Source organism: Eulemur rufifrons, chromosome 1 (genome assembly GCF_041146395.1).
Source record: "Eulemur rufifrons isolate Redbay chromosome 1, OSU_ERuf_1, whole genome shotgun sequence".
Lineage (NCBI taxonomy): Eukaryota > Metazoa > Chordata > Mammalia > Primates > Lemuridae > Eulemur > Eulemur rufifrons.
The window spans coordinates 9,396,386-9,413,572 of NC_090983.1; the positions used below are offsets into that span (position 1 = coordinate 9,396,386).

Sequence of the window (17,187 nt, forward strand, 5' to 3'; positions counted from 1 at the left end):
CTTCCGCGGGGACCAGGGCCGGGGGTTCTGGCCTCCTCACCCACCCCTTGCTGCGATCTGGGGGCTGCCGCGCTGCGACCCCCGCTTCCCGCGGCCCCCGGGCGGGCGCCCGCCCCGGGCATGCTCAGAGCGCGCAGGTCCGGGCGGCGGCGGCGGGGGAGGAGGAGGAGGAGGGAGCGGCCGCCGCCGCCGCCGCCGTGCGCTCGCCGGGCCCGGGCGGAGCTGCGCAGTCCTCTCGCAGCTGCGCCAGGACAGCCGGCGCGCGGCCGTGCCCACAAGTTGCCGGCAGCGGAGCTCCGCGCCGCCACCTCCTGCTCGCAGCCCCCGGTGCCCACCCGGCGGTGGTGGCCGGCGCCAGGACGCACATCCCTCGGGCACCCACCCCAGATGTAAATCGGGACCGCAGCCCCTCGCCCCCTGGCGCGATCGACAGAGTCTAGCCAACGTCTCTTCTGCTAAACCCCAGGGCTGAAAGATGTGGCAGCCGGCCACGGAGCGCCTGCAGGTAAGGGGCACCCGGGAGGCCGGGGGCCAGCCTGGAGGAGGAGGTGCCCAGTCTGGAGGAACCTAGGGTGCCTCTGCCCACTTGCGGGGATCTGCCCAAAACGATCCTGTAGGACGCGTCTATGGGAGCTCATGCTGTCGACTTAACCCAGAGCCAGGCACCCGGCAGGGATAAGGGGGATGATGAAATTGACGAAGGCAGGGATTTAGGAGGTACAACTTTTGGCTTGGGGGCGTTTGTGTGCGTGTTGAAATATATATATACAATGTTGGACTTTCTGACCGGCAATTTTAGATTGCATTCCACTGATACAATTTACTGGTCTGAGGTTAGGGTTTCTGAATCCAGATTTTTTTTTTCTTTTTGTCTCCAGGAAAGACAGAACAAATGATTTGTGAAAGCATCCATTTGCCAATATAATTTGGAAATATCAAGCTTGGTTTGGCTTGGTCATGGTATGCTACTTATTTTATTTTATTTTTCCCTATTCACTGGTGCTCTCTCTTTATCTCCCCTGAATCCAAGCTCCTCCAGATATTTGAAAATCAAAAGTTAAGTTCAGCCAGGAATAGTTATGTCCCAGGTCATCCCATCAAAAGTTTTTTTACTGTTGCCTCTGGAAATACCAAACTACCTTTGATTTGGATTCTGAAACTAGGGAGTTGGAGGAGGGAGTCAAAGAGAGAAAGAGGGGCGTTTTCCCAGAGGAGCTCATTGAGAGACACTCTGGGCCCTGGGACTGCCCTGGCTGTAAGGTTTGATGACTGCCTTCTGTTGGCAAATATCTCAAGAGCGACAGCAGCTACTCTGCCAGATAAAATCCAAATCTACTGAATTCTGCAGTTAAACTTTTGGCAGGCTCAGAGCCACACTGTTTCATAGTAAACTTTGAAAAGTGTTTAAGTGATAAAATATAGCACCGTTGGAGGCTGAGCCCATCTGAAGACTTAAGACAGTCCAGTCAGGAGTCCTGGCTGGCTTGGAGGTTGCTCAATGAACATTTGAAGCCCCAAACACGACAGTCCCTCAGATACTGGGAGAGGCTAACCTTTGCCTAGGAGTCCTCATGCTGGGGATTAACCTGCGGAGGGCATTGCCTTTAGCAGAAACAGATGCCCCCCACTCCTTAACAAGTCTCCCTGGGCTGCTATCTGTGGGGAGCCTGAGACACCAGGCCAATTCCCCAGGGTCTCACACAGAATAAACAAGAAAACCTGCATTTAGCCTTGCAGATGGGGAGGTGGGTGACCAGCCTCTTAACCCTCTCCTTGTCTTATTAAGAGAATATCAACGTTGGGCAATGAATGATCGGCAGAAGGTGATATAAATGTATTTTGGCAGTGGCACCAGATACCAGTGGTATGTTCAATTCCTCTTTCAGTTCAAGGCATGAATTCTATTCTAGAGGAGCAGAATGATTGAGGGTAGCTGCCAGGTTCCCCATCCAAGTGCAGGGAGTAACTTTTGGAAGTCCTTAGAGAGATTTGACTGAAGTTCCTTGAGGTGGTTGTCATGGCTTAGTGATCTGTGCCTCTGAAGGGTTGGTAGGTTTCTGCCTGTTGAAGTTATTCCTACTGGCCAGTTTCACTTAGGGAATCGTGGACGCTCTGGAGCACGTGTCCCTTGGCAGGCAAGGGCTCTGGCTCACGTTCCCCACGGAGATTGTTCCTTGTAGAAATGTCTCCTCATTCTTCTGTGAAATGTGCACATGTGTATTTTGGCATGAGTCTGGCTTATTGCAGTTTGCATTTGCAATGTGTTTATTTTATTTATTTTAAGGCGTCATGTTGAAAGAGCCTGGGTTTTAGGCTTTCAAAAGCTCAGGTAAACAAGGCTTATCACTAAGATCAAGTCACTGTGGAAAGATACCAACAGGGGGCTCAACTTCACCTTCCGTTCCCCAAATTTAAATTAATCAGTGGACCCGGTTCTCTTTTAAAAGTATGTACATCTCAAGCTTTAAGATTGTAAAAGTGAGACAAATGGGGAAAAATCTTCATTTTCATGGCTTCTTCCCAAATAGCTCAACTTTTCTTGAAATCACACAATTTATATGTTGTTACTGTTTGCTCCTTAAGGAGAGAGTTGTTGAGGGTGAGGTGGTGAGTGAGCTGCTTGTAATAATATTTTATTTACATTCCTTGTGGCTGTCTTTGTCATGGTCTCTGCTGTCTGGGATTTTTTCTTCCCCTTTTTGCCTTCAAGGAACCATCCGATTCCTTGGGGAGTGGACTATCTTGCCCCTTCCAGGTTCTGGCGCCATGGAGATAGCCCTGGAAATCATGCTGGGGGCAGAAATAGAGAATGAGCCCTATCCCCCCCTTTTACAAATCTTTTTAATTTTCTCATAAAACCTCATTAATTTTTTTCTCATTCCATTTTAATACAAACATTATAATTTAGATGAGCCAGAGTGTAGAAAATGCTTCAAGGAGGCATTCCCAGTTTCCTAATAGGACTAAGGAGTAGATTTGTTATATAAATACATAGGAACAAAAGAGGCTAGGGAAGAGAAGAACCTAGATCCTTTCCTAATTGATTTCAAAGTTCATCGTAGATGATGCTGATGGGAAAGGTCTGTGGCCCTGGGAGTGTGGCAGAACTTTGCTTAGAGCAGTCACTCTCTAACTAAGGGACTTCCGAGAGCCGCAGCCGGCTCCCTTGCTCAGGAAATGGCATCTTTGATTAGGTTTGATTATCATTATCATTACCCACTTCTGTGCCAAAAAAACCCACCATGCTGATACTTTCAGATTGGAGGTGTAGCTGTTTGACCCAAATCCAGTGCAGGAGAAGGGACCTATTGCCCCGAGCAGGACTGAGCTGGGTAATTTCTCATTCAGTCGCACGAACCGAGGCGAGTTCATCTGCTCCCTTGAATGTTAAAACTTCTGTTGCATCCCACTGCGGCCCTCGCTGGGAGCTTCTGCCATTAAAAATATAATAGGATCAAAAGGGATGTGAAAATGTAATTTACCACCCTAACTTTTAAAAATGAATAAATATGAATTCTTCTCTTTTCACCTTCTCGTCTGCACAGACTTTTTTTTCTTGGCGGGACTCAGGAGAGTTATAAATTTTTAAAGAAGCCCATTTGAAGCAGACTCTTTTCAGAAAAGTTAAAGGGGACTTTTCAGTGGAAAAGGGCAAAGTATTGGCTTTTTAAAATGGAGATGAGATTACTTCTGGCCTTGATATTTTAAAATTTGCATGGGTTTCTGGGTTGACTTAATTATTGTGCTGGGCGGACCCCTTCTAAGTGACAGACCATCCACACAAGAGCGTGGGTTGACTTTGCCATAAGGAACATGTATTTTCCCAGAGCAAATGTCTTCAGGGAGCCACCACATGCATTTTCTGGGGGCCAGGAAAGGAGGAGAAAGATGAATCAAGACTGAGTTTGAAGCAAAGGAGGCCAAACACATCCTGGTCTGTGGGGTTGTTATTATGAGAATAGAGAGGAATACAATAGTAGGCACGTGTAGGAAACAAGTTCTAGCAAATTCTAACTGCGGAGTCTGCAGGTGACCATTTTCTCTCTAAGGCATTCTATAAAGGTTCCGATTTAATCATTTGCCTGTCTTCCCTGAGATTACAGTTTCTCCACTGCAGGTCTAGAAAAGACAGAACTTTTTATCCACAAATCTAGATTTTGATTTCTCAGCCTGAACAATTTTTTCCCCATGACATTTCTTTTTTCTCTTTCATTTTGGCCAATGGCCATGCATCAGCACTTCTAAAGGAGGGAGAGTTGAGGGAAGGGTAGGAAGGAAACTGAATCCTAAAGAATCTTTCTCTTGGTTTAAACTTATGGCTGATAGAGAGGCTGAAGTTTTTAACTAAATAATACTTAGGGATTTGGGGAGGTAAAGTCTTTCTTCCCCCAAGATTATCTTGCCCTTACTCTTGTCTTGACTTGGAGTGTGGATTATTTTAAATTTATTTCTCTATTATTATGCCACTTCCACTTATCCCCTAAAAAGTGAGACTGAGGAACCCTCTGAAACATCAGCTGGGCACCGTTAAACTTGGCCCATCAGGAAAGAGTGAAAACTTTGGCAAATCTGTCACTTTTCCCGGCAGACCAAATTGACAAAGAGACACAGGACAAGAGTGGGGAGATGATGGCAACGTGCTTTCATGAGAAGGCACCATGTGTGTGTGTGTGTGGCACTGTGCTAAGGAGTTTTATTTGAATCATGTAGCTCATTTTCCTTCCATAACCACTTTTATCCTTATTTTATAGAGAAACTGAAGGCCAGAAAGTTAAAATAATTTAACCAGGGTTGGGCAGCTAGAAAGAAACTGAGCTGGAATTTGAACCAGGTGGTTTGGCTCCAAACCTTGCTTGTTGCATACTTCACTGGAGCGCAGATGATGCCTAAGACAAAGCACGATGCTCTGCACACATCGGTGCTGTTGTTACTAATAAATAGAATTAGAGCAATGGGCGTCTTGTGGGCTCGGAAATATGTCGAAACAGTGTATTGACTAAGGGCTACCCTGTTTTTGGTGACCCAAATCTCTGTGGGAAATAAGGTCCTGTGCTCAACTGCATATCGAAGCTGAAATTCACAAGTGCCATTTAAGAGCCTCTTCATCTGGAGCACGTGGCATTTATCTGAACTAGAGATCTTGAAAGCTGGCAATCAGGCTTGATCACGTATGCAGTCATTCCACGTTTAGACAGAAAATGGTGGTGCGGGGGGAACAGAGGGTCCAGGTTGGAGAGTTTCAGAGCAGTTGCTTAAAAACAAGCAACAGCTATTCATACAGAGGCACAGATTTCTCACTCAATCCATTCTAGATTTTGCTGTTCTCTTCCTCTCTTGTAGTTGAGTAAGCACAAAGCATTCGACCTTATCGTTGGTAAAGAGAACTTGGAGTTATTAATTTGAGGCCTTAGTCTCTCTCAAAAGTAAAATACTATCTGACATCATTGGATCTTTCTCCAAGTTTGTCAGCAAAGTCTCTACCAAGTGATTTGCAAAATGCTAGCCTTGGGAATGACACTCTGCCCCTTAGTACTTACCCATTGCATAAGGGCTGTTTAATGTTGACTGTACTGAGTTATCTTCCAGTGTTAGGTAACTTTTGCATTTTGTTTGATGTTCTAGATTAGCTCTCTGGCCCCCTTCCCTCTGCACTGACTCCATTAAATGTAGATTAGCCCTGGAGGAGACTCTGGGAGAGTCAGCCTTTCAGCTTCAAGGCTACCGGAGATCAGACTGCCTTGGGGGTATTTTATTCTGAATAGCAGCAGTTCAGGGACTCGTTAGTGGTCAGCAAACAAAACCCGCCCAGAAAGACTCAATGACTGCAGTGTACTTCTCTTAGCCCCCACGGGCACAAATGGAAACGGAGGCTTTATATAAGCAGAGCAAGAAGAAATAGTTGAGATGTTTGTTCAAAGGCCTCCTTAAAGTCTAGTGGAATTAGTCTACTACCATTTCGTGTTAACTTAAAAAAATGTTTTGATCCCAATTTAGCTGCTAATCAGTGATAAAGCATCAGAGTGTTCACCAGGCCCAACCTCTGAGCCCAAGGACTGCAGAAGGAAGGTGTCAGGGAAAAGGCACAGACTTGCTTTGTGCCTGTGGCGTATTTCAACACTTCCAACGTGTGATCGAGCTCTTCCATGTCATGCTACCTCCCTGTGGATGCTTCTTTCCCAGGCCTGATGGCCCAGGACTCCTCTGGCCTCTTTTGTTTCCACCGAGGTGTCACTTTGATAAGGGAGATGCCAGAAATGGCCTTACTAGCCAGGTTGTTTCCAGAATCAGAAATCATTTGGGTAAAAAATAACTAAAAATAAAGGCAAACATATCTCTTTTCATATAATTTTGACTTGATTGCTTACTAGCAATGTTTCATTTGGTTTTGTAACTTCTCTGAGCTTTGCTTTCCCTGTCTATAAAATGAAGAGATATACTTTGTAGAGATTTTGGTAAACAGTAGGTACTCAACAAACAGGATCACTTCTCCTTAATGCTATCAGCTCACTTTGGGAACAGAGTTTTGAGTTCATGTCCAAACGCCTGTTTTCTCTTCCACCAGCCTTTATTGTGAGTCTGTTAATAGTAGGTCCCAAGCACCATGCTGGGTATGGGTGGGGAGGAGGAGAAGGACAGAGCCCTGCCTTGATCCGGCAGCAGCTGGTTATGCCTGGGCCTCAGGGTGGATGGTCTAGCACAGCCATGCTAATCTCATTATACTGGTCTAAGGATTGTCAGAGACCAATTTTTAACCACTGGGATATAAGAAGTTATCTACTAAAAATGGCTTACTTTCATGAATAACAAATAGTCTTGGGAAAATAGCCTTTTGCCCCTTTTCTGTCTTCTTCTTGTCCTGAGCATAGATGTGATGTCTGGCATTGCAGCAGCCATATTGTGATTCCTAAACAAACAGTAGGTCTAAAAATGAATCCATTAAAGAGGCTGGAGTGAAAAGATGGAAGGACTTTGGATCGTTAAGCAGCAGCTGAACCCACCTCCTAAAGAAAAGTTTGTGGGAAAAACGCTACCCCTTCCATTTGTTTATGCCTCTATATTGGTTGGGACTTCTATTACTTGTACCCTTGACATTCCTAATGGACACAGTGACCAAGGGACAAAAATTCGGGTTTAAACCCAGGTCTCCATTTCTTACTCATTGTTGTGGGTTGAATTGTGTTCCCCTAAAAGATATGCTGCAGTTTTAACTCCTGGTACCTGTGAATGTAACCTTATTTGGAAATAAAGTTTGTGCAAATGTAATCAAGTTAAGACAAGGTCATACTGGATTAGGTGGACCCTAGAGCCAGTGATTACCGTCCCTATAAGGACAGACTTGAAGACACAGAGGCGATGCGGAGATGCTAGAAAAGTCAAGGAAGAATTCTTCCCCAGGGCATTTGATCAGAGAATGGCCCAGCCATCCTCTTGAATTTGGACCTCTACCCTCCCAAACTGTGAGAGAATAAACATCTGTTGTTTTAAGCTACCCAGTTTGTGGTAACTTGTTGTAGCACCCCTAGGAAACTAATACACTGACAAAACCATACTGCATTTTGACTACGTTCCGTCACTCTATTCCTCGTGGCGTAGGCAATCCCCAAACTTCATATTCTGGGACAAAATGCATGTGTATGTATGGAATGCTCTTTTTATACTGAGTGTAAATTTATCCACTGTGATTTGAGAAAAATTAAAACAGAGACAAACTAAACTATTGCTTTTTTCCCCTTCATATCTTTTTGGTCATCATCCTAGGAAAAGGCAACAAAAACCTTGACTGTAACATGTGCTGTGTTGTTAAGGGGAAGTCCTTGGTGATACAGTAAAATGAGCTTCAGAACTGAAGATAGTTCACTTTGGTGATTAAACCTGCCGGCGTGGGTGGGGAAACACAGTCACTTTAAGGTAGACCTGGGTGAAACTTTTCCAGACTGACCAAGACCAAGGGAGGATTAGGATTTAGGATTTTGTCCTCAGAACAATCCAGGTTGTCAGAGTCCTTGTGGGGTCCCTGGGTAGCAGCCGCTGTGATTTGCCTCTTCCCAAGTAGGTTGACAAAGGAGTGTATTTCAAATTGACCTCCAGGTAAGCGTCATAGTATGTCAGGTTGATTATTTGTATCTGGCTTGATATTTTGTTTTGTTTTTGATTTTAACTTGGAAACTGTATACATTATTTTAGTGAAGAATCTATTCCTATTCTGGAAACTCATCTTTAAGACAAAAAGATAAATGTCATCAGGTGTCATAACACTTATTTTCCTGGGCAAGCTCTTTTCCGCAGTGCTGTAGCCACGGTGGCACGATCATTTCCAGTCCTTACAAGACGAGGACAGGGAGTCTGTCTCACTGCAGAACTGCTCTTTCAGCTTTTATTTCTTAGAGTGAAGAGGCATTCTGGTTGTAACATGCTAGTTCGCTTTTCACTGTCTTCTTCCGAAGGGAGTATTACCTTGTGCGTGGAGCAGGAGGGGAGTGGAGAGTTACCAGCAGAAAGGGGCTCCTTAATTGTCATCCTTCCTCAAGACCATATCCATCCTAATCTTTTCATGACAAGCCTTTCCTCACATTGTCTTTATAACTGTGGGTCTGAGGGTAAACACACAGATTCCATGACCGCCGCATGCCGCGATGGCTTTGTATCAGGAATGGGCTGGCTTGTCCTCAGGTGTGAGTGGGGTCCTGGTGTGCCGGCCGCCTATGATGTGGGATCGTGGCAATAGCATTTCCTTTCTAAGTCTTCTGGGGTTGTTTCCTAGGACCTGAGTGGGGGGCTGTGGGCCTGGTACTAAGGGGGAGCTATTTTGCTTTTAGATTTAAATTCTCAGTAGCTTAATAGTTTCCCAGGGCTGCCATAACAAAGTGCTGCAACTGGGTGGCTTAAACAATAGAAATTTGTTGTCTCACAGTTCTGGAGGCTAGAAATCCGAAAGCAAGGTGTTGGAGGGGTTGATTCCTCCTGAGGGATGTGAAGGGGACACAGCACGTGTTCTGTGATGCTCTGCTAGCTTCTGGTGGCTCGCTGGCATTCCCTGGCGTGTGGCAGCATCACTGTAGTATTCACGTGGTGTTCTCCCCGTGTGCGTGTCTCTGTGTCCAGATTTCCCCTTTTGATAAGGACAGCAGTCATATTGGATGAGGGGCCATCTTAGTCCAGTGTGACCTCATCTGAACTAATTACATGTGCAGTGGGACCCTATGTCCAAATAAGGTCACATTCTGAAGTACTGGGGGGTTAGGACTTCAGCATATGCATTTGGAGGGGGACACAATTCAGTCCATAACATCCGTCACACTTAGCGTAGAATTTTCTTTTGGGCATCTGCCATGTACCAATACATTTCTCCCTACTTGACCAATCACACACACACACACAAATATAATGAGAATTTTTGAGTGACAGTACAGGTGTGAAATGGAGTGCCACATCTGCTACGTGTCATGACTATTATGTTATACTTGATGGTAAAAAGTTACAAAATAACATCTGCTTAGGGTAGCAGTGTAAGTTTAAAGTATGTAGAGAGGTTAGTAATCTTATCTCTTCCCTCATTCCCAATTCTACCCATGAAGGAAGCCCATATGATCTGTTTGGTGGTTATATTTCTATAACTTTCCCCAGGCTTTTGCAAACATAGTCAAATATATAAATACATATTTAGGTTTTTCCTCATGTATTTCAATAATATAATCATACAATATGTATTTTATATGTATGTGTGTGTGTATACACACACACACACACACACACAGACACATACAAACACACACAGCTCTGCCACTTTTTTTCTACTTTACCGTGTTTCATGGGTATCTTTTCCGGTCAATACACGTAGCTCCAGTTCATTCCATTTAGCTCCTGCACAGGCTTTTGTGGTGGAGTTGGACTGTAATTTATTTAATCATTCCTCCATGAGGGAGTATTTGGGCTGTGTTCATGTTGTTTTTTCCCCTGTAAATAATAATGTTAAAAGTTTTTGTGCACATCCTTACCTATGTGTGCTTGTATTTCTTTAACCTGAACTGTCACAACTGGAATGGCTGAGTCAAAGAGTATGCATGTTTTAAATTTTAGCAGCTGTCAATGAGGGCCTTTATTAAGAATTCTGCTTTCTCATCAAAAGTTTATATGGTTTTGGTGAAGGTGCAAAGACAATAGTTCACTGGTGTCTTAGTCAGCTTGGGCTGCTATAACAAATTCCGTAGACTGGGTAGCTTGTAGCAACAACAGAAATTTATTTCTCACAGCTCTGGAGGCTCGAAGTCCAAGGTCAAGGTGCAGGCAGGTTCGGCGTCTGGGGGGGCCTGTTTTCTGGTTGATAGAAATGGCGCCTTCTTGCTGTGTCCTCACATAGTGTGAGGGGCGGATGAGCTCCCTTGGGCTTAATTGATAAGGGCACTGATCCATTCATAAAGGCTTCATTCCCATCACGTAATCACCTCCCCAAAGGCTTCACCTCCTCATACCATCACCTTGGGGGTTAGGGTTTCAACATATGAATTTTGCGGGGTGGAGGGGGTGGGGGGTGATATTCAGATCATAGCAACTAAAGAAAGGATAATAGTGCTTTAAACAAATGATGTTGGAAAAATTGGATATTAATATGCAAAACAACAGCAACAACAAACTCAAATACTTCAATCCATACCTCACACCATATACAAAAATTAACTCAAAATGGATCAGTGACCTAAATATAAAACCCAAAAGTATAAAACTTCTAGACAAAAACAGCAGAAAATCTTTGTAAGTTTGTGTGCATCTGTGTAAACATTACTACAGTTGAGATAATGAACATATTTATCACATCCAAAAGTTTCTTTGAGTTGGGCAGAAATTTCTTAGAACAATAACAAGAGCACAATCAATAAAGAAAAAAAATTGGACTTCATCAAAATTAAAAACTTCTGCTCTTTAAAATATATTCATAAGAGAATGAAAAAATAAGACACAGGCTGGGAGAAAATGCTTGCAACTCATACATGTATTACTATTAAAGAACTTTGGATGTAGGCTATATAAAGAAATTGCCAAAATTCAATAATAAAACAAAAACCCAGTTTTAAAAACAGGCAAATGATTTGAACAGAGAAGATATATGAATGGCAAATAAGCACATGAAAAGATGTTCAATATTATTAATCACTGGGGAAATGCAAACTAAAGCCGTAATGAGATATTACTACACAACTATTAACATAGCTAAAATTAAAAAGACTGTGATAGTGTGAAATGTTGGCAAGGGCGTGGAGGAACTGGAACCCCCCCACATGGCTGGTGGAAAGGTAAAATGATTGAATGCAGACTAGTAGTTGCCTGAGGTTGTACTGGAGGAAAGGAGGAATAAGGGGTTTGATGGAAGTTTTGGGTGTGATGGATATGTTCAACATGTTGATTATAGTTGTGGTTTCATGGGTTTATACATGTGTCAAACTGTGCAGTTTATTATATGTCAACTCTACCTATATAAAGCTATTAAATAATGTGTATGTGAAATACTCATTCTATGCCAGGCACAGTGCTAGATGTTGGGAGAGCTACGTAGAACCCTCACTCCTGAGAATTCTCTGTGGCTTTCGTTTTCTTTTATCTGGGAATTGAAATTCTAACTCAGAATGGAAATAATGAAGTCTATAATTTTTCTTGGAGTTCTCTTGTCTCCTTTTAAAACATTTCTTCATTTAGATAAGGATCTTTTTGAAACTGTGGTTGAGCAAGAGAACAAATCCATACCAATGGATGGGAAGTTCAGGTTGGTACCCTGTTGGTCCTTCCTCATCTTGGATGGCCCTGTTTCTCGTTTGGGCTCCCAGTTCATGCAGTTCTCACCTCTTTCTAACATGTTGCTTTTCCAGCTGACTTTCCCAGCTGGCTCAGTCCTCTGAGGCCTTTTCAGCCCTGTAGCCCAGTGCCCAGCGCCAGCCCCAGAGGCCGGCAGGCTCAGGAGATGCTGCTGTTGAAAGGGTCAATTTCTGGGACTGTGGCCCGGTGACTGGCTGGGCCACCTTCTTGTTATTCTTCCTTCCGTGACAGAAAGCTCAGAGGGAATACAGCATGCAAAACCATTAGTGGGTCTTCATTCTAGTTTGTGGATCAAAGTAATGTGCCTAGCAGATGTGGGGTCTGGTTCCTTGTGACACAACTGTTTTTCTCAGGAATGTGGCAACTAGCAAATTCAGACAGGATGGAACAACTTTACCAGTGGCCACTGACCCTCAGTGAAAAGGTTTTGAGAAACATTCACAAAAATGACTTTAATCTAGTATTAATGGTTTAAAAATGTTTTTCCACTCAAGGAGGGAAATTTGAGGCATTCAGTTCAACTTCTTTTAAGGTCAAGGGCAAGGAATATAAGGCTTTGTTAGATAAATATGTAAAGAGGCTGTGGCATATTGTCCAACCTGGGGTCTGTTGTGGGGATAATTCAGTGGAACAGCAGGTGTGACACCGAGAGTCCCGGGCAAACCAGGACATGTGGCCATCCTAAGACAGCAAGTGAAACACTAGGCTTCTGTTCCTAACTAGATTCACTTTGAGGGTGAAGGAAAGAAATGGACTAGATTGACGTGATGGACAGCAGATGGACGTTGGGGGTCGAGGAGTAAAGGATGCCCATGTAGAGAAAGAGGAAGAAGTGGAAGGGCGCAAGAGGCCAAACAAACAGTTAGCATCCTCCCTGGTACATACCTGTGGTCCACGAAAGTTAGCTGTCAAATATTAAATGCAGTTGTTGAGTATTAATATATTATTACTTGGACCAAAGTCATCACATGTTCACACCTGCTCAGGTGCTGAATACTTTGGTGGATTATCTGGTTCTATAGAAAAAACAACGTCCTTCAGATGAAGAGCCTGGAAACCTCAAAGGATAATGAAAGCAGATACAAAGCCTCAAGGGTAGGCATTTTGGGGCAAATGGGGGGTGATGAGAACATTTCTTTAGGTTACAGGTCAGGCTACCTGTAAGCCATACAGACTGTTAAGTAGTAGAAAGATGTTTTTTTGTTTGTTTTTTTTTGAGATGAGATCTCGCTCTTGCTCAGGCTGGTCTCGAACTCCTGGCCTCAAGCAATCCTCCCGCCTCGGCATCCTTGAGTGCTAGGATTATAGGCATGAACCACCGTGCCTGGCCAAGGGTTTTTAATCAGATACCCATGGATACAAATCTTGGTTGCTTCACTTACTGGGGATTACCTCAGGGCCTCTGATTTGTGTTTTGTATTGTATTTTCCCAGTTTAACATTGGGGTAATAACATTTAGCTTTTGGTTATTGTGAGTGTTAATTGAGATATGGACTACAAAGAGTTTGGCATGGTATCAGGCACGTCTTTGGGAGTCAGTAGTACTAATTTTTCCTCTTATTCCAGATTCAAGAGTAAACTAGGAATAAAAGCGTAGAACCTTAGAGCCGAACGGGCAATAGAGGTTTGTTTGGTGTGTTCCCAAAGTGTGTTCTGTGAGTTCGGCTCATATGAGCCTTGCCACAAAGGGTTCAGTCCTTAAATAATTTTGGAAGGCCTTAGGTGAAACAAAGTGGGTCTGATTACTTAGTGCGGGACTTCTTGTAGCCTTTGAAATTCTAGCGCCCCATGGGATTCTGAGTGACAGGAGAAGACAGTCCTAGCTCCTTTGTGAAGGAGCATCTCACTGCCCAGGGTGCTTCAACATAGAACTTGAACTCCTTTAAGTTAACAAACTGTGGGCCTGAGGTTTGGCTCTAGCTTGCAGAAATATTTCCTTTGGCTCCTTCAGTGTATATAAAAACTTTACAAATTAGTTTCCAGGATTTAAAAATTAGAAGAATTTATGAGAAAATCTAGACTTCTCGGTTCTTTCAAAAAATGGGAGGGCCAGACCACAGAGGGCCTGGATTTTCGCATAGTGGCCACTGAGCAGCTGCTGCTCCGTTTGGATGGGATGTGGCTGCCTGCTTTTCCTGGGCCTTACTTGGCACGTCTCGCTGATTCACTCAGCCTGCTGGGCCCTGCGGGTGCTTGAGTAGGGGACACCAATCTAGTTCAGCTCCTTCATTTGGCCAATGACAAAGCTGAATCCCAAGTTCACCTAGTGTTGGAATCAGGACCAGGTCCTTGGTCTTCTGACTCTCAAAGGCCACGGTGATAAGTAATTTTGTAACCAAGTTTTTTGGTTTCTCGCCATTCGCTGCTCTCCAAGCACAACTCCGGCAACCCACCTTCAGGTGCCCGGAGGCCGATTCCTCCCCCTCTCGTTGGGAGCTGCGTGGCGGAGGTTGTGCGATTGGAGTGGGGAGACGTGGTCAGCCCTTCTTTTCTGGGCAAACCGATGCACAAGAACTGGAAATGTTGCTGCTCTTCCTATTTTCTAATCTGGAGCATCTGGGAGGGATTCCAAGCCGAAGTGGGAGGCTTCTTCTACTTTTAAACTACGCGCAGATCACTGTTTCCTACGTATCCCACGCCGGGCAACTGAAACTTCTCATCGTTACAGTATTGGCTGATTTGGGGGATTTCTGCTGCCAAACATTGGCACAGATTACTTTCCGAAGTGGGGGACATTTAGAGGATGGAAAATAATTTTTAATTTAATGGATTTCAACATGTTCCTCGCAGATTATCAGCCAATGAAGAACCATTCAAATGCAGTTTCAGAAAACCCAAACTGAAAGATACCTGTACGGTGGTCACGCCTTTATGTTTGGAGAATCTCCGTGTCCAGCGAAGGACGCTCGAAAGCGCTTTGCAGGCATTTTCGGGTCATTCGGGGAGCAGATCTGCGGGTGCCTCCACTCACCTTCCCAGGGTGTCACCGTTCTACTTAACGCCGCCCATTTCCTGCGGAGTTAGGGATTCTGATTATTCTAAGCACGAAAAGTACGGGAATTAACTCACACAGTGGCTTGAGCTACCGAACAATGAATTAGACCCCCCACCCTCAGCCCATCTACCTGGTTCATGAAAGCACGGATGCTGTGTGCATCGTGGTGCTCCAGGAGGTCTCCATCATCCATTTGAGTTGGATGAGGTTGTCTGTTACAGGTTTTAAATAGTTTTCTATTGCTCCTCCCCTTGACCCCCCTTCCAATTAAAGGTGAACTTTATTGATAACTATTCTAAAAATTATTGCACACTATAATTAGACTGAGATTTAGGTCAGCCTCATTCTCTTTCTCTTTTTTCCTCTCTCATCTATTTTTTCTCATCTGTTTTTTTTCTCATCTGTTTTTCCTATATCACCTTTTAAAACCAGAAATTCATCTGAAATAGTTTCTGTGGCACAAGCTTATTTCTGTATTAGCAAAAAAGGAAAGGGAAGGCCGGGCGCGGTGGCTCATGCCTGTAATCCTAGCACTCTGGGAGGCCGAGGTGGGCGGATCGTTTGAGCTCAGGAGTTCGAGACCAGCCTGAGCAAGAGCGAGACCCCATCTCTACTAAAAATAGAAAGAAATTATATGGACAGCTAAAAATGTATATAGAAAAAATTAGCTGGGCATGGTGGTGCATGCCTGTAGTCCCAGCTACTCGGGAGGCTGAGACAGGAGGATCACTTGAGCTTAGGAGTTTGAGGTTGCTGTGAGCTAGGCTGACGCCACGGCACTCACTCTAGCCTGGGCAACAGAGTGAGACTCTGTCTCAAAAAAAAAAAAAAAAAAAAAAAAAGGAAAGGGATGATGCTGCCCACAGAATACAAAAGTCCTGGCTAATCTATAAACTCAGAAAATACAAATATACATTAGACCCGTATATGGTTCTGAAAAGGTTGGCTTTTGGTTAGTGCAGGAAAAACAATGACATGCTTTTGAAGTATTTTTCACTAAAAGATAAAAATACCATTAAAACATTAAAACAAGACCAACACAAAACCCCTCAAACACCAGCTGTATAACGGAGGGATTTAGTTGTACTTGAAAATGTAGACTAAGGTTATAACCAAGGTCATAACTGAGCCTAAAACTTTTAGCTCAGAGCTTCCTGGCAGCCCAAGTAAGAAGAGAAACATGATGAATTACTTAGCCCTCATTCCCTGATGGAAGAATGTACATCAGATCACCTAGAGCACCAAACTTTTTTCTAACTTGAAGACCCTGGAATTTATCATGTGGCTCTTTATATGGGATATTGTAACTCAGACTATTTGGTAGTAGTATTAGTTGTAGTTTTTGCCAATGTTGTCCCTAGAAGTTGAAAAAATAAAGAATTCAATAGGAATGCTAAGCATGTTCATGTAGAAAGTGGACATCTGTGCTTTTTCCTGCTCAGCTTCATTTCCCATCTTCTGGTAACAGCACCCTGATTTTGCTTTGGGAAACTATTCTTCCCCTCATTCCAGTGGGGAGAGGACGTGTCTGCTAACGGATGTGCTGTCCTTTAGCCTTGGAGCCAATGTGTGCCCCAGACTAGACTAATTAGACACTTTCCCCTCGGGGTTGGATTCCTGAGCAGGGCGAACAAAAGGCTAGAAGTAGCCAGAGCTGATAATCTGTCAACCATTTTCTGAAGTTAGTCTACAGTCCCGCTGCATAGACCTGGGAGCTTCTCCACCCCTCTCCTTTCTGAGCTTGGTCCTTTTACCCTCCCTGTAACTTAGTGCCACCCCAATATTTTTTTTTCTGCTTACATGAGCCAGAGGTGGTGTCTATTGCTTGCAACCACAGGACTGATATACAGGTAGAATTTTCCTTGAACCCATGATGTTCAGTCTTCAAATTCTGTTTCACAGAAGGTGATGAGAATGTGGTGCAGAGCATATGTCTGGGGAAAAGGGAAGGAGCTGTGTTTGAAGACTCCCTGAGATACCAGAAACCTTGGATGCACACATGTCCTTGCATATGGTTACACTTCCTTATAAAAAGTGTGCCTGCTTAACTGGAGAATGAAGAAAGGTTGCGAATATTTTTTCTTTGGAATTTCTCTTATGCACATATCCTTACTTTATTAAATGATTGTGAACAAACATAATCCTAATTTTACAAAGATAATCCTGGCCCATGGCTTCCATGTTCTGGCCCATCTTTGGAGAAAGAATTTTGTCCCTGTTGTTTATAAGGGTGGAGCCCTGCTATTGGCATCTGCTATAAATCTTAAGGTTTTTACAACTTGGATGTCACTCTCACCTTCCTGCCAAATCTCTGCACTGAAAAAGCAAAGTGTCATTTTAAGTAACGATGCTTTTACTGCCTCCAAAACAAATAAAGTAATTTTGGG

General features: G+C 43.9%; 1 protein-coding gene across 3 annotated transcripts in view; it reads left to right on the forward strand.

Moving 5' to 3' along the window:
- Positions 1 to 206: 206 nt before the first annotated feature.
- PID1 (phosphotyrosine interaction domain containing 1) overlaps positions 207 to 17,187 on the forward strand; it is a 216,042-nt gene continuing 199,061 nt past the window's right edge. For 2 of the 3 annotated variants that reach the window (XM_069474347.1, XM_069474503.1), the window contains exon 1: positions 207 to 505. In XM_069474347.1, coding sequence (XP_069330448.1) covers positions 476 to 505 — 30 coding nt within the window. In that variant the 5' untranslated portion in view covers positions 207 to 475. Of the gene's footprint in view, positions 506 to 916; positions 961 to 17,187 lie in introns of those variants that run through there. The other variant, XM_069474425.1, reaches the window with a different exon arrangement.